Below are 26,485 nucleotides of genomic sequence, written 5' to 3' on the forward strand. Positions count from 1 at the left end.
CTAAGTAGCATTTGTAAACACGCACGTATTACAAACCCAAACAAAAAGAAGAAAATATCCCCTCCAAACTCAAGCAACATTATTGCTACAAATAATAATAAAAATAATAACAGTGGAAAGAACCTGTACTATTCCTGGCCGAGCACGGTGCTGCATTCCTGTAATCTCAGCACTCAAGAGGCTGAGGCAGGAAGATTGCCTTTAGTTCGAGACCAGCCTGGGCTACATAGTTAGTTCAAGACCAGCGTGAACTACATAGCAAGACTGTCTCAAAAAAAAAAAAAGAAAAAAGAAAGAAAAAAAGAATTCTACTATTTCTATATTCCCACATTCCAATCAATTGCTTCAATCCTTATGCTTTGTTGTATGTTTAATAATAATCCACAATGTCACTAATAGATGTTCTTCCTGTTATCAGCCATAATGTATTCCCCCTTTTTTGGTTTAGCTTGTTGAATTAGCATTAAAAATGTTTACTTTCATTTGTCAGTGGTAAAAATATAATGAACATCCTGTAAATTTTTTCTTGTGAGGGCTGCGCTGCCTGCCTTCCCTGCATATCCTACTGCTGCACCACAATGAGCTAACCAGCATCGCCGCCACGGTGAAGGAGCTGAAGGGAATGCTGAACCTGAGAACCCTAAGTATCAGCTGCACTTTTATGTGACCATACATTAAAAGAGAAATAAGGGGCTGGGGATTTAGCTCAGCGGCAAAAGCGCCTGCCTGGCAAGCGCAAGGTCGTGAGTTCGGTTCCCGGTACCGGAGAAAAACCAAAAAAAAAAAAGAGAAATAACACCAGGCATTTTTCTTTTTGTGAAGTTTAAGATTAGAGGCGCAATGTTAAAATAAGAAAGCATGAACCAGATTTTATTCTTTTTTTTAAGATATGCTTTAGACAGAACAGGTAGAAAATAATTGTTGGCAAAATGATGTGGCATAGCAAATGAAAATAACGAAAATAGAGGATTTATATGTTTTATTCTGTGGTTTTTTATCTGAAAAGTAAGTTTTGACATACATGATCCTACTTATATGAGACATCCCAAATAGGTACATCCACGGAGATAATAACACCAAGAAGTAATTTTAGATAGATTAGTTTTCTGTTAGGGGTTGGGGGGTTAGGGAATTGGGAGAGGATAGCTGAAGAGTTAAAAGCTTTTCAAATGGTCTAAAATTTTCTTGTGGTGGTAAGTTGTACAACTCAGTGAATATAGTAAAAAAATGAATGAACTGTATATTTTAAATGACTGAATTCCTCGGTATATGAAGTATACTAATAAAGTAAATTAATAATCAACAACAAAAAATGGTTTTTAAATTTAAATAACCCTGTGGATTTCAGTGACATCTGTTGTAACATCTCCATATTTTTCTCTAGTTGAATTGCTTTGGGTCTTCTCTCTTTCTTCAGTCAAGTTTGCGAAAGGTTTATCAATCTCATTCAGCTTTCCATGAACCAACTCTATACTTCACTAACCCTGTATATTATTCTTTTAGTCTGAATCTCATTAATTTCAACTCTGATCTTTATTATTTCTTTCCTTCTATTGGGTTTGGTTTCAGTTTGTTCTTGTTTCTCCAGAACCTTGAGATGCATCATTAGGTTATTTATTAGAGATCTGATTTTTTGATGTAGGCATTCATAACTATAAACTACCTTCTCAGAATTGTCACCGTTGTATCCCAGAGACTCTGATATCTTATATTTCTATTGTGATTTGAGTTTAGTAATTTTTAATTGCCTTCTAGAATTCTTCAAAGACCCCACTGATCATTCAAAAGTGAGTTGTTCAACCTCCATGTATTTTTGTAGTTTCTGTGATTCCTCTTGCTGTTGACTTCTAGTTTCAGTCCATTATGACCTGAAAAGATACAAGAAACTGTTTTAACTTTTTATATTTGTTAAGGCTTATTTTATGACCTAAAATACAATCTGTTTGTAAGAATGTTCCATAAGCTGCTGAGAATATATATTCTGTAGTTGTTGGATGGAATATTCTATAGACATATATTAAATCCATTTAATTTGTATAGTTTAACTCTGAAGTTTCCTTCTTGACTGTTTTTCTTTAAATGACCTATGTGTGAGATTGGAGTGTTGAAGTCATTTACTATTATAACATTGAGATGTATGTGTACTTTATGTTGAGTATTGTTCATTTTATGAAGTTGGGCTCTCTGATATTTACAATTGTTATATCTTCTTTGTGGGTCATTCCTTTTACCAACATATAGTCACTTGACCAATTTATTGCCTTCTTTGCCCCATCCAACTAATTTTGTCTTGAAGTCAGCTTCATCAACTATGAGGATAGTTACTCCTACTTGCCTTTAGGTTCCATTTGCATAGAATTTTTTTTCTGTCCTTTCACTTTCAGCCTGTGTATGTGTTTGCTAGCAAGGTGTCTGTCTTGTAAGCAGCAAGGAGTTGGGTCTTTTTTAAAATCCAGTCTGCCAGTCTGTCTTGCAATTAGAGAATTAAGATCATTTACATGCATGATTATTATAGAAAAATTTGTACAAACTCCTGTCCCTTTTTGTTCTTCTGATGTTTGATTCTTTCCTAATTTTCAATAGCTTGTCTGTGCCTCTTCTGAGTAGCATTCCTTTAAGTATTTTCTGCAGTGCTGGCTTAGTGATTATGAATGTCTTTAGTTTACGCTTGTCTTGGAAGGTCTTCTCCTTAAATTTTGAAGGGCAGCTTTGCCCTTTATAATATTCTGGGTTAGTAGTTACTTTCTTTCAGGGCTTGAAATACATCATTCTATGCCTCAAGGCCTTTAGGGTTTCTGCAGAGAAGTCTAAAATTATTATAGTAGGGTGGCTTCTATAATTTTGCATTTCTGTCTTGCTGTTTTCACTATTCTTTCCTTATTCTGCATTCATGCCATCTTTACTATAAGGTGTCATGGGTAGGTTCTTTCATGTTCGTGTTTTTTGGGTTCTGAATAATTCCTATACTTAGATTCTTATATCTTTCCCAAAATTTCTAAGTTTCCTGTTATTACCTCATAAAATAGATTTTTATACCATCAGTCTGACCTTTGGCACCCGCGTTTACACCAAAAATTAATGTTTAGTCGTGCCCTAAAGTTCTTGGATGTCTTATTCATAATTTCTGGAGTGGGGGGGTGTTCTGCCTTAATGTCTGTATATAATGCTTCCTCCAGCTTATAGTTTGTCCCTAAAATTATGTTTTCTGCTTGGTTCTGTCTGTTGGTGAAGCTTTCCATTGGATTTCTTGTTTGACTTCTTATACTTTACATTTCCAGGATTTCTGTTTGGTTATTATTTAGAATCCATCTCTCTCTCCTTGTTGAATTGCCCCTTCATATTCTGTATTATCTTCTTTACTTCAGTCAGCTTTATTTGTATGTTTTTTGAAGGCAGTAATCACTTTGTGAATTAGTCTTTTGAATTCATTGTCTGACATTTCATCTACTTTGATAGTTTTGCATTCAGTTGCTAGTGAATTACAGACATTTGTAGGTATATTATATTGCTTTGTTCATAATGCTTGTGTTTCTATATTGAGGGTTCCACATCTATTGGGATGGATATACCTTCCACTTTTATTTGAGGGTTGACTTAGTGCCCAGCCTTTCAGAGGGAGGCTTGATCCCCAACACGATTCAGAGAGAACAAAATGAGTCACAGTAACGTCAATGAGAGATCAGATATTGAAAAATAGTAAAACCACCTAAAGTCAGCAACTTTGCCACAATTAACAATAGAAATCTTCAATAATTATATAAACTCAAAAACAATCTCAACTTTGAAATATTGTAAAAACCAATTAAAAGTAAAAACAATACAAAAGAGATTGAAATAATAGTAGGAACACAGAGGTGGATTAGATATTGATAAACAATAAAGATCCACTGAAATAAACAACTACATCACCACTACTTTTATAATACAGAAGAAATGAGTAATAATAGCAGAGAATAAAGTAAATAGCTAAAAGTTAATCAAGGTTAATAGTAATAACAACAAAAGTCAAGGAGGGGAGAAATAGAAGCAAATTTTGAAGAACAAAATAAAGGAAGATGAGAAAACAGATAAAATTAAAGAATTTTGTAAATTAAATAGAGTTAGGTAAAAGCAACAGACAAAACAAAAAAAAAGAAAAAGAATAGAACAGAACAGAAAAGAAGAGAGATCAAAACAGGAAAAAAATGAGTCTAAATAATTCCTCCACCTTGTGTGTTAAGTGGGGAATATTTTCCATGTCCTGTAGGATTGGAATCCAAATGATAGGGGCAAGGATTATGAGTCAAAACTGGGACCTGTTTTGTTTCTACACCCACTTTGCTGTGTAAATTCTGAGTCCTACCTCACCTTTCCCACTGAGCAGGGTCAGTCAATGGTATGTTATCTGCCTCAGTGCTGCATTCACTCCAGAAACCTTTTGTGTTTGTTTATCCCTTTCTGTGCATCCTCAGCCACTGCTATCCTCAACTAGCTTTGATACCAATGGGATCATGAGATGCCCCCACTTGCTCCAGCTGTGTACCCCAAACACCCCAAGATGTGGCAGATATTCAAGGAGAGGCATAAGTCTCATCACGTTGGTAGGTGGGTAAAGCAAACAGACCCCTGAGTTCTACACTGAAAGAAGGCAGTGAGGGGAGTACACTGGGCTCTATTCCAGTCCTTTCAGGCCCAGCCCCCTCAGAAAACCCTGTGTGACTGGCCTGGCTTCTCACCACAGAAGTCAGGAGCACAGTATCCTTCACAGCCTGAAGTTGCCACTACATACACTTCAGGGAGTCGGAGACTAGCCCAGCCCTCCTTGTGACTGACTCTTACGGCCATCTCCCACCCAGAAGTGTGGTTGTTCTGTGACTTCTGATTCCTGAAGTAGTTCAGTCTTGAATAATAATCCCCTTCTCAAAATAGCTCCTGATTATATCACTCTCAAATACAGCAGGCACTGTAGTGAATTTCTTCTCCAGTGCTATGCAGGAGGAGTCATTTTCAGTGTAAAACCTCCAACTTTGCAGCTTACCACATCATGGGTTTTTCTTGGGACTAGCACCACCAGTCTATTATCACTGGGGCTACTGACCCTCTCCACTCTGACATTGTGCTTGAGATAGGTCCTCCTTGTTGGAACCTGTGCTCCAGATCGCTTCATTCTTTTTTGTGCATTATCTTTAGTTTCTTCATGACTTTTAGCTTTCCTGTTAGCTCTTTCTTGATTCCCAGAGCTCTCCTTCTCTTTCTCTTTGTTATATTTTTGTCTTCTAGAAGTCTCCATTCCAGGTCCCAGAGAGGCTATGATCTGCTGCTGGCTTATACTTTCCTATCTTAATCTCTCTCCAATCAACTGTAAAACACTTCTTTAGAAAACATTTCTCAGGAGAACAAGAGATGGCAGGAGAAAGGGGAAGGGAATAGAATGCAAAAAGAATTGAGATGTGTATGTACCTGTACCAACTCCTCATAAAGGCTGTAGTCATTATGTATGGTAAATATATACCAGCAAAACCTAAAATTTAAAAAAAAATATAAATGAGTAAAAGAAAGAGAAGATATTAAAACCTCCTTCATCTGATTATCCAGTGATATCCACTCTAAATGCTTTCATGTTTTTCATTCATTTGTCTGAGCAGGTATATGCAAAATATATCTGTAAATTTTATTCTAGAAATTTCTCACCATGAATGTTATTTTGCGGTAACAAAAATTAAAATTGCATTACATGTTACTCTGTAAATAAAATAATTTAGAAGTTGCATACAATCTAGAAAGTCTACTAATAGCATGTGGACTGAATTTACAATTTGATATTTTAAGCAATAATCATTATAGTAATAGGTTTGAATGTCCTTTTGAGAAAAAAAAATGTATGTTCTCTTTTAAACCTTTACAATAATCCTAGTATGTGAGTAGAACTCTTCCCTCTTCAGTAGTGGAAATGCTAGAGAAAGATTGACCCAAACTATCAAAGATGTCAAAACTTAAATTCATATCTTGTGTCATTTATCATTTACTCATTCATTCCATAAATATTTATAATTTTTCATTCATTCAGTAAATATTTGTCCCACATGCACTCTGTGATACTTTAGTATATAACAGAACACAGTGGAACAAGAAAAATCTAAGCTGGACCTTTATGCGGTTTACAATTTTATAACTCACAGCCTAAGCATTTTCTAGAGAGTTAAAGGGGCTGCTGAACAATTTGCTGCATGTTAAAACTCAATAACTTAAGCAAACTTTGTTATAAAACCGCATTCAGACAGTGGTAAGCAAGGCCGGCCCAGTAGTGGCGAAGAGTGTTGTGCCCTGAAGCAGGATGCCTGGTCCAGACCTGAGTGGACCCTGCCCTGCCTGTCAAGGGCAGATGTGAGCACAATGTGTCAGGCCTCGGGGTGGGGAAAAACGCCTTGTCATTCTTGGAAGGCCATCCTAGTAACATGGCATCCATATTACTACTTTTCATGACCATTATAATGACATCTACTTAAACCCATGGTGATGCAATTCAACTTATAACTATAATTGTCCACTCAGAGGATCCTGTCACAGGCTCACTCTTTTGAAATACAGAAAAATATTGTGTCCAATAACTGGAAGAAAAAAAGAAAGAAAAATCTGTTCTGATGATTCTTGGTAGTGAGGTTTCAGAACTCAACGTCATGCCCTAATTTGGTTAATGTTATTTTACAGAAAAAAGTTTGCATGTGCTAGACGACCAGCACTATTTGTACAGTAATGTCCTCAGATTAAGTTTCTGTGAGCCTCAACTGCAATCCCGGATTAGATTCAGCTCATTAACTAAAATGAGAAACCCATGCATTTTCAAACGTTAAAATGTGTGTCTTTTCAAGTTGTAAAACTGTATAAAAAGTTAAAGCGTTATTATTATTCCACTCCAATTACAAGTTCTTCAGAGGGTGAGAAAATAGCCTGGAGGGTAAAGCGCTAATCCATTTCAGCATTGCACCCTGCGCTGGCATTTACAAGGAGCATTGCCAAGCGATTGCCCAGGAGACACATGGCTGGGAGCTTCAGGGAGGCCCAAACCAGCGGCAGAGTGTGAGGTCCCGCTCACTGGAATGCCTGTCTTCCAGGCAGTCGGAGTCCCACCTCTTCTCTCCAGTAGGTCTTACCTTTCCGCGCCCTCCCTCCCCTGTCCCCCTTTTCTTTCTCATCTCTCTTCCAAACTCTCAATCAGAATCCACACGCATCAAAGACTCATTCTGTGGGTGATGTCTTTACTCACCTCGGTCTTCCTATGCCTCTCTGAGCACTAAAGGAAGAAACACCCAGCAGCCACAAAATATTTAACCTGTTCCCCTGTTCTTAAACCTTTTTCTCCTCATTTCACTCAAATTTTCTCTATATTTCATGAAGCTCCATGATAGGAAAGTGCACTTCGACTCCTACATTTTGTAATTGTTAAAATTACTGCTTCCTGGTGGAGCTTGCAGGAGTCACCCCTGGAATAGGGGTTCTTTCTTTTAGGAGAGGGTGTCCCTGCTCCCACAGGAACTGCCTTGCTGGACATTTACTCCTCTTCTGTCCCTAGTGGGTCCATCCCCTGCTGATGACAAAAATGCAAGGATGAAGCGGGATGCTGGGTCACAGAGTAGGACCACAACCTCAAGGGTCTCTTCACTTGAACGTCTCCTATTAAGGCCCGTCCAAGTGAGCCCACCCCTTCCCACTAAGGAACAACTCACCACATAAAAACAACCAGTGGGAGTATTTACTCAGCTCAAAGTTAAGAAAGGTTCTGACCCTTCCACTCTCTTCAGCTTCTGCTCTGTTTTTCTTTTAAAAAAACAAAGATGATTTTCATATTGAGTAAAAGCATGTGCTGTACGGTAGCTCACAGGTTGTGGTTAAAACGAGATGGTGATAACAATGAAACGTTGACCCGATTAATCTTGACCCAGAACTTCAAAATCTAGCTGCCTGATCATGGACAGCTGAGCTTCCTTTCACAGGCTGTTTCGTACAGGCTTCCAAAATCTCTCTGTATCATTTCTCTCATCTATTAAAATGGATATGTGAATCCCTTATTAATTACATCAGCTTTCTTCAAAGACGCCTTCAGAACATTTGGGCCCATTTAAATAATGATTTTAAAGTCCAGTTTTAAAAGTTGCCACAATTAACTGGAGCCAGTTATTTAGATGACTGTATCCTTCCAGTCTCTCTTCCTTCTTTACTTCCTCTTTCTTTCTTTCTCCTCTCCTGTATCATTAAGAAGTAGCTTCACAAATGTGACTCACGTAACTGAAGCTTTGTGTGGTAAGGTGGTACAGACATTTTGATATATTATTGGGTAAATGTAAATTGCTTAGACTCTGAATCCCAAATTAAGATAAGCAAGACAGTGCTGGCGCCACTGAGGTGTACTCTATAAGTAGCCTGGGGGGAAGGCAGATTAAATAGTATTAACCTATTGAAAGTGAAAGTGTAAGCAATTTTGCTTCATAATTTCTAAAGGAATGTGCCCATACATCACAGGAGGCTTTCAGAACATTCAGAGACAGGAAACTGATTTCATATCTTAGAAACTTACTTTATGGTAATTTTAGTAGCATCCATCCAAAACCCATAAATCCAAAATGTTAAATGTTTACAGTATGTAAGGGGGAAAGGTAGCGAAGAAGACGGCTTTCTTCTACAATTTAAGAGCTAGGGAAAAAAATGAGAGATAATAAAGATAAAATGACTTTCAAATTATTTACTTCTATTTTTTTTTTAAGCTCATATGAGCAGAGGCTGGACTAGCAGCTCAGTTTTCTGTCATTCAGATTTTACAATAAGACGAGATGAATGGAGACCCAAGACAAGGACACTGAGTTTTCAGAGTGGTGACACCTTGTTAATAAGTCATGTAACGTAATTCTAAGGTTTGTGCTCTGTTTAACTGAAGCTAGGGCTTTAATTTTACATAACGAAGTTACTTAGCTAGGAATTCAAAGATATAGCCAAGAAGTGAAACAGTAATATTCTGGGAGGGCAAAGACAGTGTGAAGGGTCCGTCGAGAGTAACCACCACTGCAAGATGCTGGTACATTTTCCATCAATGTCCCGTGCAAAGGCAGACTCAAGTTCCAGCTGGTATAATGTAATACAGGGTAATGAGGTGTGTCAGATGTGATTCCCCAAGACAGTAACCCCAGAGCAGCCTTCTGCACTAAAACATTTGTGACTTTTTCTCCCTCCTAAGTTCTCATTAAAAGCAATTGTGTTTTGCTTTTATATCCTTCAAGGATGCCCTTTACTTTTCCTGGCTCAAACTACAATGCATGATCCTTGTGGGACTGTTTAAATCTGTCCTTATTACTGCTTTCATATATATATATCCGTTCTATTCCCTATTCTGTAGTTATAATTATTGTTCCCAGCTTAAATTCCACTTCTTTTAAGGACAAAATTCAAATCATTTTTGTCGCTTACGGAATCCTGAAAAATTTCGTTCCTTTTTACTTCTCACTTTCCCCAATACATATGCATTTCCTTTCTTTAGTGTCTTTGTTGCTCCTGGCTCTACATATTTTTATGCCTTTCCTCACTCTGATAACTTTTGTTTGTTATGTACCAGGTGTCTTCCATTGCCTGCTTTATGTCCTTTTAACACTCCTGCTTTCCACGGGGAATAGTTATATATAAGGATTTTATTAGCCAGAAAAAATTTTATACAAGAAATCAGAATGCTTTATTACCTACAAAAAAAAGAAAAAATCCAGATGACTGATTTGCTTTCAGTTTTTAACTAGTTTGTTGTCTTTTAAGCATGCTTCTTCCAATCTTCTTTGTGTAGCAAACTGTGCTTGACAAATATTAATCAGTTTTTCCTGGATTTCTAATGCTTAACGATATCGTGCCTTTATTAAGCTTCTCTGAATTTCATGAATAGTCGATACTATTCAGTACTCAGCTCTGAGTACTGTAAGTGAGCCTCATTTTGTTGAGGGATGCAGACTGTCAGGAGCTGGAGCGCTTTCTGTTACTGCCATCTAGTGGATCTTCTCACTATGTGTCCTTTTTGGAAGTATTTTCCAGAAATCACATAGAAGCAGTCCAAAGACTCTAGAAATCACACAGAAGCAGCTAAAGATGCCCAACTGGAAGTGATAAAAGCTTTACTTTATACTGTTGACCTAATCCTGTTTGATAGTATCTAAGCATTAATACATAGAAGACTACTTGAAAGTAAGACCCTCACGGCGTCCACTTGGGAATTGAAAAACTGCATCTCCGTGCTGCTTGCTAAGGGTCTGTGAGGGTACAACTGCCAGGAGCTCCCTGCACCCCGCACACCAGCCTCCTCTGGTCACTTCATGGAGAGTCAAGTTTGTGAGGCATGCCAGCCCCTGCACTCCAGGATCCCAGAGCAGCGGGTGTCTGGCCAGAGATGGACGAGACGCAGCATCCAGATGTGCTGAGCTCTGCTCCTATGCAGGTCTGAAGCTGTTGTCAGCATTCCCATATTTTGAATTATGCGTAATGGTGTGAAGTGGAGGGAGAAAGTTCTACTGGGACAGTGCACCGCACCTTTGTGTCCAGCCACGCACTAAGTCCCACATGATACTGTAATCAAAAGCAGCTTCAAGATTCCCACAGATCCAATACTTCATTCTTGCTTTACAAATTTGCTATGGAAGTTTAACATTTTTCCCATTTGTGGCAGATTCGGGTCAGTGATATACCCTCAGCACCTAGCACAGTGTTTAGTAGATAGTAGTGGTACTTAGATAGTAGTGGTACTTTGTTGAATGAGTGAACTTAGCAGGTAATAAAATTAAAAGGCTGCTCTGAACAAGTAGGGGTTTGCTGGAGCCATTGGCTTGGTATGCACTGGAGCTTTTTATGTCTGCTGTACATGCGTTCTTCAGTTTCTCCTATTTTATCAAGTGATAAATACAACTAACTTTTAAATCTGACACCTTATTTTGGATTTTTCCTTTGCAGGTCTGTACCAAAACCCTTTGTGCCAATATAACTTGTACCGTTTGTATATAATATACCACCTCCCAGGAGTAGAGCTACTTGACAGAAATCGTAAGGACAATTCTTTATTGCAGAGAATATTGGAAAAGCAGTCTTACAACTTCGTAGTTTAAAAATGCAGCACGCCATTGAAAATTTGTCTTTGTAAATGAATACTGCTAAGTAACTGTCTGAAATTGAAGGTTTTTAAATATTTATTTTTTTAGATATTTGCATTCTGAAATGTGTCCTAGTTTAGGATGCATGCTTCTATCTCAGTTTACTAGAAAGGCCATGTAGCTGGGTACAAGGAAGGGTTTCCTTCTAGTCCTGCTTTTGACATTAACGTATCAGATGCCAAGTCATTGATTCTCTGGCACCTTAGTTCCTTATCTGAAAAATGAGGGAATTGGACTAAGTCTCTTAAGTACTATGTAAATTCTAATTTATTCTCTTTGAAACTCTGTAAATTTTTATTATTTAAATTGACCTAATCTATGGTAACTTTTTATAATACATTTTCATACACTAGAGATAAACTAGTGTGTTTAGTCTACATAAGCCACATATATACAATCAATGTCAGTTCACTACATTGTGCATTTTTAAGACCTATTTTATCTCCAAATTTGAACATTCTTGTTTGCTTGTTGGTGATACTGGTTATTGAACTCAAGGCCCCACTGATGCTACACAAGTCCTCTGCCACTGAGCAACACTCACAGCTCTTGAATTTTCTTATTACTGAGCTACTTTTTCTCTGAGATACACCAAAGCCTTGTGGCAGTATCTCTTCTTCTCAGTGGTCCCCAGGAAATAAGGGATATGACATGCTGGGATGTCACTCATCTCTGTGACGTGTCAGAAAGTGCCCCTGATGCACTAGACTGAAAGACTGAGCTCAGTTTTATAATGCAAGGAAGGTATAATAAGAGTTTGTAAGATTATAGAAATAACTGTGAGCCCCTTTATGAATCTAAAATGGCAAGATGTGCACATAATCTACTTCACTTTAATACATTTTTAAAGCCTTCAATTCTGTTTTGAGCCACTGTGTATATGTATTTACAATCCAGTATTATGCAGTAATAGTACTTTTTGTATTTATCAGAAGTTACAGAAAAAGAAAGAAGATCAATGATTACCATTTTTAACCACAAAAAGGCTCATATCATTCAATCAATTGCATTTGGAGGAAAAGTAGATGCCTCATGGAATCCTAAATTACCATTAAAGCAGAAACCAGCCCAGAGACTACCTCCAGGTATTTTGAAAAAAAGAAAAGAAAAAATGAAATTAAAATTCCTTAAGATTTGGAAAATTTTATTATAAATGTAATTTAAAATAAGCTCAGTACCTAGATAGTGAAATAATATGTGATTACTTTGGATGTCACTTTCCCATTACTGGGACAAAATACTCAACACCCTCAGCTTTTAAGCTGAGAGGAGGTTTATTTTGACTCATGGCTTCAGTGGGTCCAACCCATGGTCAGCTGGCCCCAAGGCATAAACATGAAAGAAGGAAGTTGCTTGTACTATGGCACCAGGAAGCAGAGAGAGAAAGGAAAGAGCCAGACAAGACCCCACCCTTGTAAGTTGTGCCCTGGTACATACCTCCCCACAGTAGTCACCTCCTATCAGCACATTTAGTTATTTCACTTGCTGATGACTATAGCACCTTATGATCCAATCACCTTTCAAAAGCCCCATCTCTGGGACTTTGGGAGACATTTCAGATCTAAATGATACCATGTTTTCTAATTTTCCTAATTTATGCTTTTATTAGTTAAAGTGAATACGCATTTTCATCTTCAGACATATTAAGTGAGGTAATCTGATAGTGAGATAATACATTGAAGCCTCTTCTCCAGTATCTGACACAATATAAATTCATCAATAAACTGTAGCTATTGTCATTACCAATAGCATAAGACAGTTTCATCAACTAAGGCTAATGATGACATAGAAAAATACTAAAAAAAGATCAAGATGACTTGCAATTTCACCACCCAGAAATAAGATCTATTGCCATTTTGGTTACACTCATGCAAAATCATTATATGTAAATATAACAAAACATTGTCAGTATTGTTTCATTCATTGGAATTTAATTTTTATATAGAACAGACTCAATCTGGGGTTATTTTTACAGAGTAGGATTTATAAGGTTAGCATAAACTACTACGATGTTATCAGTGTTCAGGAACATATCTATCTTTAATTTTGCTTTACTTAATGTGCTTTATGGTTATAAGTGGCTGCTAAATCCCCAAGCATCATATCTCCATTCCAGGAAAGAAGAAAGAAGGGATGAAGAATGATGTAATAAATATAATTATTTTCCTCATAATATTTTGCCAAGTGGACAATAGATAGTAAAACAGATATTAAAAAGAATAAAATGGATTTTCTCAAAATAAAGGGGAGAATATTAAATTAGGAAATAACATTGAGAAAATCATCCAGGGAGAAATAAAGAAATAGAAGGTACTAATTAGATGTTGAGACAAGGAGATATTAGAAACAGAAGAGCAAATATAAGTTTAGTAATACTTCCTGAGGAAAGAATTATGAAAGAAGTTGAGTGGAAGGTAATGGCGGAAGTGATAATGTCTGAATATTTTCCAACATTGATGAGTGAATCCTTAGGTTTGTAAGACAAAATGAATTCAAAGACATAAGACACCTAAACTTAAAAATAAAAGGCACTATAACCTAAAAGTAAAGAATAAACTTTATGCTAAACACAAAGCAGTTTTAAATCAATCAGAAAAATTCAGATTATCTACAGAAGGATAACGGAGTCATAAGAGGCTCCCCAGCTGCTACAATGGACGTCAGAGGACGGTGATCTAATGTCTTTAAAATGCTGAGGGAAAGCAGAGTCTGCCAAGAACTGTATAGCCAACTAAATTATTATGCTACACTGAGCAAGAGAAGGGAAGGAAGAAGAACTAGAACAAAACTCAAGCCTTCTTCCGCAACTTTCTATTATGAACATGTTCTAACAGAAAAAGGTGAAAGAATATCAATTGTTTGTATCTGCCTGTGCTTACTCAAAATTAGTCCGCCACATTCAGCTTTGCCTCTTTGTCCAGAGAGGCTTGACCTCTTCAGAAACTTCTCCTCACATCTCAGGGTCACCCAGTGACAGAGACAGAGGGACCGGAAACCATCTGCGTGCTGCTGACCCCGGAAGTGGTTCCGAAACAGACATCGCACACTTTGCTCTCAAGTAGTGAAATGCTCAATTCTGTGCAAACCGAGCTCAGGTTTCTCACAGAGTCAAAGGAGAAACTTAGGAGAGTTCTTACTGGAAATAAGGCGAAGAAAAAAGACTCCTGGTTTCTCCAGGAGGTGAATCTGAAAAGTGGAATTTCCACTTGGCCCCTTGGTCCGGAACATTGTATGGAGCACGGGAATTAATCATCTGTTTAGTGGCCACCAATCACAGGTGGCTCTCTGCATTTAACATGACCAATTTTTTTAATCTCTAAAAGTACATTTAAATTCCAATTTTAGTATAAACTAGCTTTTTAGTTATTAAACTCTATCCCATTACAAAATATTAAATGACATTCTTCCAGGCTTGGTGGCGCATGCCTATAATCCCAGCACTTGGAGGCTGAAGCAGGAGAACTGCCATGAGTCAGAAGCTAACTTGGGCTACGTACTCAATTCGAGGCTAGCCTGGAATATATAGCGAGACTCTATCTCAAAAAAATAGACTCCCCCCTCCACCAAAAAAATTACTTGACATAAAGAAACTTCTACTTAAATTTGTTACCTTATAAAAGAGTATCATTTAACCAGAGTGTATTTGTATATAAAAGTACTTCAAAGGTTATTAATGCCAATCTTTAATCTATACAGTGACATTGGCTGGGTTGCATATTTTTAAGCATATTTAACTATAATAACACAATTACATAACAATCACACAAGCATGAGTCTGAAAATTTCAACACCACAGACAACTTGAGCGTGGAGGTCATTGGTATGATGAGAAGTTTTCCCAAATTTTGCATCCTTGAAATCCTATACACTTAGGAAACACAAGTGTATTTAATATACCATGAAGTTAGCAATGACTAGCATCACAGCGACACAGAAATCTTTGCATACACTGTACATATTTAGTTCTTACTCTTAAGGCAAAATTGAGACTCCTTTAACAGGCTGACAGGGTGTAACTGCACTGACAAAAATTAAAGGACACTTTTAGACCTTTTATAGATTTAGGAAATAGTGTTACTGGTCACAAATGGACTTATAACTCAACATACAATTGTATCTCATTTATAAAGTATCAGAATGTAATCAAAATCAGTAGACAGAGATCAAGTTTTACACTTGATCTTAGCCAAAGAGCTGAGAAGCAACAGATCAAATTTTAAATGCAGAACCACATTTAAAGACATGACAAAAATTTTGATCATTTTCTGTCTAAGGTATGGATGTATACTGTATTAAAAGACAGCACCTATTAGTTACTTTGTATGTATTAATCTTATGTACTCCTCTGTAAGCTTAACTTTAAAGCTTAGACTCATAGCTTATCTTCTTTTTATATATATTCCCAGACATGTAGTTATCTCATAAACTAAGATAACAGTTGTTTATTCAACAAATCATAAACTGATCATGGAAAACATTTTACAAGACAACATTTAAATAATCTTTAGCTCTTAAAACTCAGTCTTTAGTAACCAAAGGCCTATTAATAGAACACACAAGAATTTAGTAAAACATAGAACCTTTGCTTTTTTAATCTAGTTTTGTAAGTTGAGCCAAAAGCATTTTAACACAGTCATGATGGGGCAATAATTTGTACATCGTGGATGGCTCTGATTTGAATTCCATTGTCTGATGTTAAATAACCAACCAGCAGTGGTACAAGATGCCAGATGGAACAGTCATGCATATACCACCAGTACATGCAGGGACATGCTATTATCTTAAGAACACCTTATTGCTTTAGACATAGAAAGTTTAACCTTTTGATTATAGCCAACTTAAATATCTTATAATTATTTATTAATATTCGTAAGGGTATGCCACAGCAAGACTCTTAGAAAAACTAAAGAATTCACCCATCAGTGAAAAAAACTGAACAAATCACTTCAGGCAGCTGCTGCTTAAGCTACAGAGTGGGTTGTGTCCAATGGCTTCACAAATCCAAAGGGTCCCCAACTACTCATCTTAACAATTACTTTAGATGATTCATTAGAACAAAATCTAGCAATTAACATCCTTTAAGCTATACATATTATCTCTAACCAAGGAAAATTCCTAAAGTATTGTTACGGACAACAGACATTGCATTTAAAACACCAATTTTTTTAATATTATCTTGATTGGCTGACAATCCATATGGAAATATGTCACTTTAAGATATTGTTACCTTTACCAATGAATTTAATTAACCAGCTGTTAAGCCACATAAACAATAAACATTTGGGCTAAATCATGTGTGCTTATTTATCTGTGTGCTAATTTATGTAGAACTTTTGGAGGATAATATACATCTGAAAGTTTACACGCAGAAACACACACATTAACCTAATCATATATAACCTTTACGTTATCAAACCCTAATGTTTTCACCTGTAAGCCTCATAGGTCTGTAGCCTACTAGATTTTGTACCCTCTAATTTTAAAGTGTATTTGGCTTCCCTGAAAACCTATACAATCAGTTTTTGGGGAAAAGTCTCAGAAGAGCCTCAAAAGTAAAAAGAGAAAATTGAAATTAATATGAGCTCAAAAAAATCTTCAATGAAGCAGCTGCAGGTATTGTAACTACTTATTAAAACAATTTAACAGGCAGATAAGCCAATGAGAAACATTTAGCGCACACAAAACAATTACTTTTAAATCAGAGTGCACTCTTAGATGTATTGGCCAAGTTGAGCTATAATAATCTTTTATAGTTTGGGTTTTATAACTAGACTCATCAGAACTTTCCATAGAGGGTATTGCAGCACCTTCTAGGTGAATCCTCACAGAAGTCTCTTGTAATAAGTTACCACCAAGACTAGTAGGAATCAGAAGAGGAACGAGAGAGAAGCTCCTTTATACTCTGGAAAGCAAGGACTGGTTTAAGAAGGGTCTTAGGTGTACGTTCTACCTTAATCTTCAGAATAGCTGCTATGACAGTGCAGGCTCCACAGGGCCCTCTGTATTACTCACTACTATAAATCGCTCCTTTGATAGCCACAGCTGTTTCTTATGTCAGTGTTCTTGCTATACCATTAAAGATACAGTGTTGTACTTTATATATGGTTTTTTGGCAACTACTTTCCCCACTCCTGGGGTTCTCAGGCTGAGGATGAATATAGAAAAAAACCAAGTGCCTGGAGTTCAAAGGTGCTCTTTTTCTTTTTTTTTTATTTTAAAAATAAAAGAAGGAAAACATTAACAGACAGACAACATTTTACAACATAGCAAAAGAACAGTACAGATAATACAGAGTTACAAACAAAGTGGTAGGGAATTAATAATGGTTGTTGTATTACATATTGATATCTTCAAAGTGGCTTCTCATGAAAACAGATAGAGACATGCAATACTGATCAACCAAGGACTCATTGACAGTTTCTTTCTGCATAGAAATAGAAGACAGAATATATATTTGAAGGCCAGAGGGAAGGCCGAGTTCCACATCCATCTTTCCAGTGCTGATAAACAGAGTGGGAGCGGAGGTGTCCCAGCCCTTTGTGGTGCCTCTGTTTCTTGCCCTAAGGCCTGACCCTGCCCAGTGAGCTGGTGGTGGTTGAGAAAGTGAGACCAGGCTGCACTGCCACTCTTACTGTGGCCTGAATCCTGTTTTCTCACATCGCCATGATTCCTACTGGCTATAGGCTTTTTTTTCAGCCCCCAGCATATCTCTGAGTATAGAACTTGGTTGGCGGCCTAGCGACATGTTCTAGAGAGAATTGTGGCAAGAGAGACTTAGTCCTTGGCTCTCTTAATACTTGTTTTGTCTAAAGCTGCCATCAAACTCTTAAGGAGCCCTAAAGCTGCTGTCTGTTCTGTGTACACAGTCATCTGTGCTGTGATGGCCCTGCCTTAAACTCCAGTCAGCGCCCCCCACCCAAGTGCATTCCTGGGCACGGAGGAGAAGAGGGTGCAGATATTCTCAGCTCCCAGTCCTCTCCCGAGACAGAAAGACAGGCAAATTGGGACTAAAGCTTTCTCATTCTTTTTTTTCTTTTTTTCTTTTTTTTTTTTTGAGAGTTTGAAGATTAAATCTACAACAGTTTGTAAGAATGAGGCCCAGGAGTAAGTCAGAGTGAATAGGAAATGCAAAAGTTGGGTTGTGTGGCGATGTTTCATCTACCCGCAAAACATCTTGTAGGGTGACAAACTCCCATCCCTGGGGACTAGAGGTGCACACCTCCTTGGGAGCATCCTCCAGAGCCGTTTTCCCACTTGTGACTGAGGACCAGCTTCACTCTGGAGTCACACAACTAGCGAGGGGCAGTTACAAACTAGGCACTGAGTGGTCACAGGGCGGAGGACATGGGCCTCCCTGGAGAAATGGGAAACCAGGTCACTAGAGAGGCCTGGAATCCAGCAGCCACAGAGAAGTCTCACCTTGGAGGAGGTGCTGATGCCAGCTGCTTTATTTCTTGGGAGAATGGCAGGGCAGAATGGAAGGCACCAGAACTTTCCCTACAGGGGAGAGACTTAAGGCTATCCGGTAAAAACAAAGCAAAACAAACCAGCATAAATCTCATCTACCTTTAAATGTAATCATGGTGAAATGGAGAAAAAAAGGGGGGAAAGATAAATGCTCTTCAATCTCTAGCCTCCTATTAACCTCAGTTTGCTGGATTTAAAGTCCAGAGGAACTGCCGATGTGACACACAAATAATAAAAAGTATTATTTATATGATTTTGTATTAGTCCAAGTTCTTTGTCTACCAAAATTGAAGAATAAATTCCAGGACAAAAGAAAGGGGTTAGGAGAGTGTTTATAAGAAATAAGAAGAAAAAGCTGTAAGTGGATACTCACCAAAAAGGGAGGAAGTCCAACATACTTTTCTGTCTTAGCCTTATACAGATAGGCAGAGCATGGGATTTGTTTAGAGGAGATGAGTTCAAGAGTTTAAAAAGAACCTGGTTATCTTGCATTGCGAATGTTTTCTCTGATGTGAGGTACAGACTAACTTAGCATACCTCTTCCTTGGGAGGAAAGGTTCTTGCCTCCCTTTTTAGTGTATTTTTAGCTTTCTTCTTGTGTTTACCTTTGTGTGTCTAAGCTTGGTTTAGCTGCTTGGATTAGCTCTCAACCTAAGTGGGCTATTCTTTTTTTTTTTTTTTTTTATCTGACCCTATTGTTGGACCTCTTGACTGCCTACACATAATAACTAAACTACTACACTACTGATCTATAAAAGACATTATGGACTACTTACAATGAAACATGAATAAAGTTTTTGAATGTCTCACTCTGACACTGCTACATTTCCATCACATTTGCTCTTCCCTCCAAACAAGACAGAGCTGTCGGGACTGTGCCAGGGTGAGGGGGTACACAGTGTCACAGAGCCAAGACCTGGAGGCAAAGGTTCTGCTCCTCAGCAAGACACAAGAACAAAACCAAAATGGAAAACAAGGTAGATTACTCAACAAATGGCAATTGACTACAGAGGAGGTCAGTGTAACCCTAGAAAGGACGGAATGCAGAGAAAATTTAAGTTACAAACTGGAAGATCAAAAGCTCAGGAAGCCAGGTTTTGAAATCTTTGAGTAGCTTTAACACGCGGCTCACCCAGAAAAGTGAATGCAGAGTGCAAGGATACTTATGCAAGAATCCTGAGGCAGGTACTGAGCTCAGTGGGAGGTCTGGAGGTTGTTTGGCATAGAGATGAGAAATTGTGAGAGTTGTACAGACTCAGAAGAATTTGTGGAGGCAAAAACCAAAGGTAAACAGAGCTGCCACACTGTAGAACTCTACCAGGTGACAGTACATAGAAAAGGATCACCCACAAACACATACCACCCTGTTGTGCCTGTAGCAGCCCTGAGCCAAAGAGAAAAAGTAGGGCTACTTTGTAAGGATGACATCTGTTATGGTTTAGATCCAGGGTGTCCCCCAACATTCTCTTATGTTCAGAGGTGGGGCTTTTAGAAAGTGATTAGATTGTGGTGGTGCTATGCTCATAGCTAAATGTTGATTATTCCATTGATGAGTTCACAGCTAGATGTGTAAGGCTCAACCAGGTAAGGCCTGGTCAGAGAAGTGTCACTGGGGACGTGGCTTTGGAGGATGTATCCCTCCCTAGTTCCTCCCTTCTCTGCTTCCTGACTGTCTTAAGTGAACCACTTTCTTCCACCATGTCCTTCTACCAAACCACTTCTGCCTTGAAACCAGCTAACCATGGACTGAACCCCTCAAAACCATGGGCAAATTTAAACCTCTCCTCCTTTGAGTTATGGGTGTTGGGTATTTTGTTCCAGTGATGGAAAAGCTAATACAACAGCATACATGAAAATATTTCCTAGAAAGACATAAAAAACAAAAAAAAAGGAAACACTGTGTTATGGTTTGTGTCTGCCTGTCCCCCCAAATCCTCATGCAGTCGAGGAGCAAGCTTCTAGATATTTGATTGATCCATAGTCCAATGCTGGGATTATGGGTGTGAGTGCTACACCTGCCCTGGGGTAGGTTGGCATATGTAAGGGAGAGAAAGAGGCTCCTTGCAGCCACTCCTCCTTTTTGCAGTTGTTGTTTTTGCTGTCTTCCACCACCATGAACTGTTGCCCTCTGCCAAGTGCCACTCTGCCTTGGAGCCAGCCAAGTGTGGACTGAAACCTCCACAAACTGTGACCTAAATAAACCTTTCCTTCCTTAATTTTGTGTCGGGTATTTTGTCCCAGCAATGAGAGAAGAGTAACCGAGACAGAATTTGGTACCAGAGAAGTGGGGTCTTTGCTGTGACTATACCTGACAATGTGGTTTAAGCGCCTTTGGAAATGGCTTGTGGGAAGTGTTTGGAAAGGTTTGGAGATGTGGCCTGAAAGAGTAGAGCTGGGACACCTTCAGTTCTTTATGGGAGAGTCTGGTCGGAGCTCAGAAGACCAGAAGGCTGGTAGAAATCCTGCTGGTAAAGACCAGGCTTAGGAGTTTCCTTCTGGAAAGAAGGACTGCGTTGGCTGTTGGACTCCAGATGATGTGTTATAGCTTGGCAGAAACTTTCTCTGCATTTTGCTTCTGTCTAGAGACTTTGCCTGACACTGAGATGGTAGTGGTGCACTAATTAATCTGGCAAAAGAAATTTCAAAACAGTTGAATGTTGAGGTGGTGGCATAGCTATTATTGGGGGTTTTTAGCCAGATTTATATTGAGAATCAAGAGCAAAGAGACCAGCAGGATGATTTAAAATGTATTTGGCCAGAAAGGAAGCTCTAGTAAAGCTGTGGACTGCAAGATAAGGATGAGGAGATCTCCTTTGCTGAGAAGGAACAAAAGAATCAAAAAGATGGCCTGAGGCATCACAAGAAACAGCAAGTCTCCACCCTTTGCAGCCTAAAAACTGAAAAGAGGAAAGACTTTGCTTTGAGAGCAAAGCTGCAGAGCGCCATGTTCCAAAATGGCAGCAGCAGCCGCACCACGTTTCAGAATGGTGGTGGCATAGAGGATTTGCTCCTCAGAATTGGATTCAGAGTGCCCAGCAATCCAGCCACTTGACCCCCTATGGCCAAGAGAGAGGAAAGCTTGGCTACTGCTCCAGGAGGCAGCAGACCTTGGCATCATCCACGTGGTGCTGGTTTTAGGTGCATGCAGAATGCAAGAGTTCTGAGGTTAAGAAAGCTTCCACCTAGATTTCAAAAGGCCTGGGAGGCCAGGCAATGTGCCCCTGAGAGGACAGTGTGTGAAGCTGTGAGTGAGAAAACAGAGGTTCAGTGGAGACCCCAGAAGTTTGGAAAATCCAGGAACAAGGATTGTCTAAGGAAAGCTATAAGAAGTGAGCAAAGCAGGCCTAAGAGAGAAGCCATAGAAGCTGTAACCATCAGAAGTGCCATAGGGATGGACTCATGCAAGCCCTTTGGAGCTCACAATGTGCCACAGATTGCTTCAGACTCTGGACATGGAACTACAGGACATAATGTTAGCCCTGCTGGATGTTGGACTTGCTTTTGTTCCAATGCTCTGTATCCCCATTTGTACCTTTTGGAATGGTAATATGTATTTTGAACCACTGAATGCTGAAAGTGTTTAACTTTTCATTTGTACAGGGGCTCATAGCTAAGAGCTTGCTTTACATCTCAGAGGAGACTAGAGAATTGGACTTTTCAGCAATGCTGAAACTATTAAGACTTTGGCAACTCATGCAGATGGACTAAATGCTGTTTGTATAAAGGGATATACATAAGTCTTTGTGGGGCCAAGAGTGGAATGTTATAGTTTGTGTCTGCATGTCCCCCCAAATCCTCATGCAGTCCTGGGGTGGGCTTCTAGATATTTGATTGATCCACAGTCCAATGCTGGGATTATGGGTGTGAGTGCTACACCTGCCCTGGATGGATAGCTGTCATATGTAATGGACAGAAAAAGGCTCCTTGCAGCCACTCCCCCCTTTTGCAGTTGCTGCTGTTGCTATCTTCCACCTCCATGAACTGTTGCCCTCTGCCAAGTGCCACTCTGCCTTGGAGCCAGCCGAGTATGGACTGAAACCTCCACAAACTGTGAACTAAATAAACCTTTCCTTCCTTAATTTTGGACATTGGGTATTTTGTACCAGCAACGAGAGAAAAGTAACTAAGACACACTGCCATCTACATCAATATGGGTAAACCTACAGAACATTATGCTAAGTGCAATAAACCATACAGAAGGGAAAATACTGCATAATGGTACTTGAATATAAAGTCTAAAATGGGCAAACTCTTAGAAGCAGAGAATAGAATGGCGGTTATCAGTGGACTGGTGAAAGAGAGAAATAAGATATTGGGCAAAGGGGATAAAGTTTCAGTTATGCAAGATGACAAATTTCTGGTGATATAATGTGAAGTGACTATAATTAACTATAGTTAAGTGACTATATACTTGAAATAGGATAAAAGGGTAGATCCAAAATGTTCTCATGACTATACATCCACCCCCAAAGAAAAATAAATGATAATTAAGTGATAGGAAGGTTAATTAGCATGCTTATTGTGGTATTTCACAATATATGTATACCAAAATATCTAATATGTCTAATTTGTATTTTTCAATTTTCACTCAATAATACAGAAGGCAAAATGTAGAGAGAGAAAGTAGGAAGAATAGAACAGAAAAGCCAGGGAGACTTGGGTCAGCCCTATGTGCAGGGGACAAGGCCATGTATTGGCCCAAGGCTGTGTGCTCTGCTACATGTGACTGGCAGGAGCTCATACTGTGGACTTCAGTGGCCCAACAGGTGCTGGTAAGTCCCACCTCCAGCCCGGCCTTCTGGAGAGAAGGCAAGCAATGAGTCTGGAAAATACCATAAGCAGGCCAGCCATTCAAGCCTAGTCCGTGAGCTCTAAAGCTAGGGAAGACAGAGATTCTCGTGATCTGGGATTTATTCTTTCTTTGAAGTTAATGCCAAGAATCTAAGTGAGCAAAATGACCTTAAATATTTCTCCTTTGGTCTATTGTCCCATTTACTGGTGCATCAGAAAGAAAAGGTTCAACTCTGAAACTCGGATCCTAATTTTAAAAAATTCCCACTTGAATTCCATTGGTAACTGAATTGATCAAGTATTCTCTTCTCAGGGTTTTGAGATTTGTATTACATTAATAAATTTGTCCCACATCCTAAGACAAAACTCACCATAACTAAAAGAAAATTTCAGATTTGGTTAAGTATCAAGGCATCTCTGCTACACTGCTTGAAAACAGGTTACAGCATTGTTCCATTGCTTTTAAATGCAGAATAATCATTTGAAAAATACTAATTTAGAATTTCTTGTTTTAGATTTTGCATTTGCTGATAACGTAGACAAGTAAGTGCTTTTAAAAAGTCTTTACTTTTATTAGATTATTTCATAAATGTCCTGTTCCTTAGATTATCAATGCTGTCTAAAATAAACTTTAATTAATTACAAAATGACTAGCTCTTCAATAGATGACGAAATGGTTGTTTTTCTGTAATGAGTTCCAGCTATGTATTTATACTTGACATCTTCAAGGTTTTTATATAACTAAATAAATCTCAAGGTGATTTAATGCATATAGAAACTTAGCAATTAAGGGGCTGCCGGGATATAGCTCAGCGGCACAAGCACTTGCATAGCAAGCGCAAGGTCCTGAGTTCGATTGCCAGTACCAGAAACTTAGTAACTGTTAGCTGTTCCAAATGAGGGACTTTGTTTACTTTTCCTCTAAATATATTCAGTGAGCACAATTATTATGTAGATTAATATTTTACATTCACTTAAATTTGCATTTCCAAAGCAAACATTTCATTAACTAAGGGAGCTATTTCAAAATCATGAATATTGATGAATTTAAAAATCATTTTCATAGTTGTATTTTTCAACATTCTTTGATTTATTGTTGAAAATGAAATATATCATAATAAAAACAAATTTATAATCAAACATTAACTCTATTAATATGCATAATAGTAAAAATATTCTAATCATCTCATTTAACATCATTTCCAAAAGCATATGCATGAGTGTGACAGTGAAACTATAACAAATCCCCAAATATATCCAGATACTCTATTTTAGACATAAACCATATATACAATAAAAAGTCACTTAGCCTGAAAGTCATTTGTCAGTAGAATCTACAAATTATTTGATAGTGATACTATAGTATAAACAACACAGGAAATACAGCATTTATTTAAATTAAAAATCCAGATTGGTCAAATTAATTTTCCTTTCTGACATGGTTGCTACCCTTGCAGAACTGTGTTTGATGACCCAGAAGATGCTGTCTTCGTAAGGTCCTTAAAGAGATCAGTGATGACTGTAACCTCCATGAACTGGGACACAGTTCCCACGCGAGAGGAAAAGTACCTTCAGGAGAAAGGCACGGAAACTGCTCAGATGCTCACAGTTACACTGAGATAACCTCCTGGTGTTTGCAGAAACCCTATTGGTATTCAAGTGTATATTAAACTTCCCTGTGACTTCGCATACTATGTACTTATTTTGCTATGGTTTGCACCCTTTAAATATACACAGAAACACCAACAATGAAAAAAATAATTCCTATAGTGGAGGCTTTATAATACAAGGTTTTGTTGAAGTTCAACATGCATGTAGCAATGTATGAAGATTATAAGTGTTCAACTTAACAAATTTTCAAAAACTGAATAGGGTAATATGCTCACGGACAGGGTACCTATGACTAAGAAATAGAACATTAGAGCACTCGTTATTGTTACTGGCCACTGCTGCTGAAAAATAATCACTACGATGATTTTAGACAATAAATTAATCATGTCTAATGGTGAAAGGGCATATGAATAGAATCGAAAGAATAGATGAATGGATATTTCTGTCTGGTTCATTTCTCTCAACATTATAAGATTTATCCATGTTCTTGCTAGTAGCAAGAATTCTGTCATTCTCGGTGCTATATAGTATTCTACCACAATTTATATTTACCCAGGGTCTCGTTTTCCTTTGCTGCTGGAGACATTTTTCAATTCTGGGTGTGGACTAGTGATCTGCACTTGGCCTATCCAGACATTGAATGTCAAGGGAAAAAGGAAATCAGATAAGCTGTTGGCAGTTACCTGGTTCTAAGGGAAAAACTTAAGACATTTAATGTAACTTAAACACCTTGCTGGATCCCCTCAACCAAGGGATTAAACACTTATGTAAGGCAGAGTGATGTTTCTCCCTATCCCTATGCTTGGGGAGCACAGACATACTGTAAAATTGGGACTGACATCAAAATAGACAAGAGATGAAAGCTTAGAAAGCATAATCACCAAGAATCAGTACCATCCTTTCAACTGTGGGTGCTTAGGACCCATGCACAGCCAGAGTCTGTGCATTTATGTGAGCATGCCCACGATCAAGGCAAAAGCGACTGTGAGTGGTAAGATGAGGTGAGGGTAGGAATGAACACATTCCCTTCCTCTGCATCCTGGATCACTAACTGCCATGTAGTAATGACGCTCAAGCAGTCCTAGGAGAGAGGTCCATATTCTGGGGAACTGAAGCCTCAGGCTTTGTGTCAACTGCCAGTTAAACCTCAGATGACTGCAACTCTGGCTGAAAGCTTTCCTCTACTCTCAGGCCAAAGAAACCCCATCCCAGGACCACCAGGCTAAGCTGCTCTTCAACTTCTGGGAGGCAGAAACTATGTAAGGCTTACTGATTTTCATTAGTAACTGTCTTGGTTACCTTTCTCTCGCTGCTGGGACAAAATATCTGATGACCAAAATTAAGGAAGGAAAGGTTTATTTCGCTTACAGTTTGTGGAGGTTTCAATCCGTACTAGGCATGATTATCAGGCAGAGTGGCACGTGGCAGAGGGCTGCATCCCAGGGCGGCAGCACAGCTAAGGGACTATC

General features: G+C 38.4%; 1 protein-coding gene across 1 annotated transcript in view; it reads left to right on the forward strand.

The window, feature by feature from the left end:
* Lrrc72 (leucine rich repeat containing 72) overlaps positions 1–25,094 on the forward strand; it is a 60,408-nt gene extending 35,314 nt beyond the window's left edge. The window contains exons 5-9 of the mRNA XM_005377335.2: positions 534–644; positions 10,951–11,040; positions 12,080–12,232; positions 23,921–23,948; positions 24,863–25,094. Coding sequence (XP_005377392.1) covers positions 534–644; positions 10,951–11,040; positions 12,080–12,232; positions 23,921–23,948; positions 24,863–25,028 — 548 coding nt within the window. The 3' untranslated portion in view covers positions 25,029–25,094. The remainder of the gene's footprint in view (positions 1–533; positions 645–10,950; positions 11,041–12,079; positions 12,233–23,920; positions 23,949–24,862) is intronic.
* Positions 25,095–26,485: the final 1,391 nt, after the last annotated feature.

The sequence above is a fragment of the Chinchilla lanigera genome, unplaced genomic scaffold, assembly GCF_000276665.1.
Source record: "Chinchilla lanigera isolate Chin_1 unplaced genomic scaffold, ChiLan1.0 scaffold00009, whole genome shotgun sequence".
Classification (NCBI taxonomy): domain Eukaryota; kingdom Metazoa; phylum Chordata; class Mammalia; order Rodentia; family Chinchillidae; genus Chinchilla; species Chinchilla lanigera.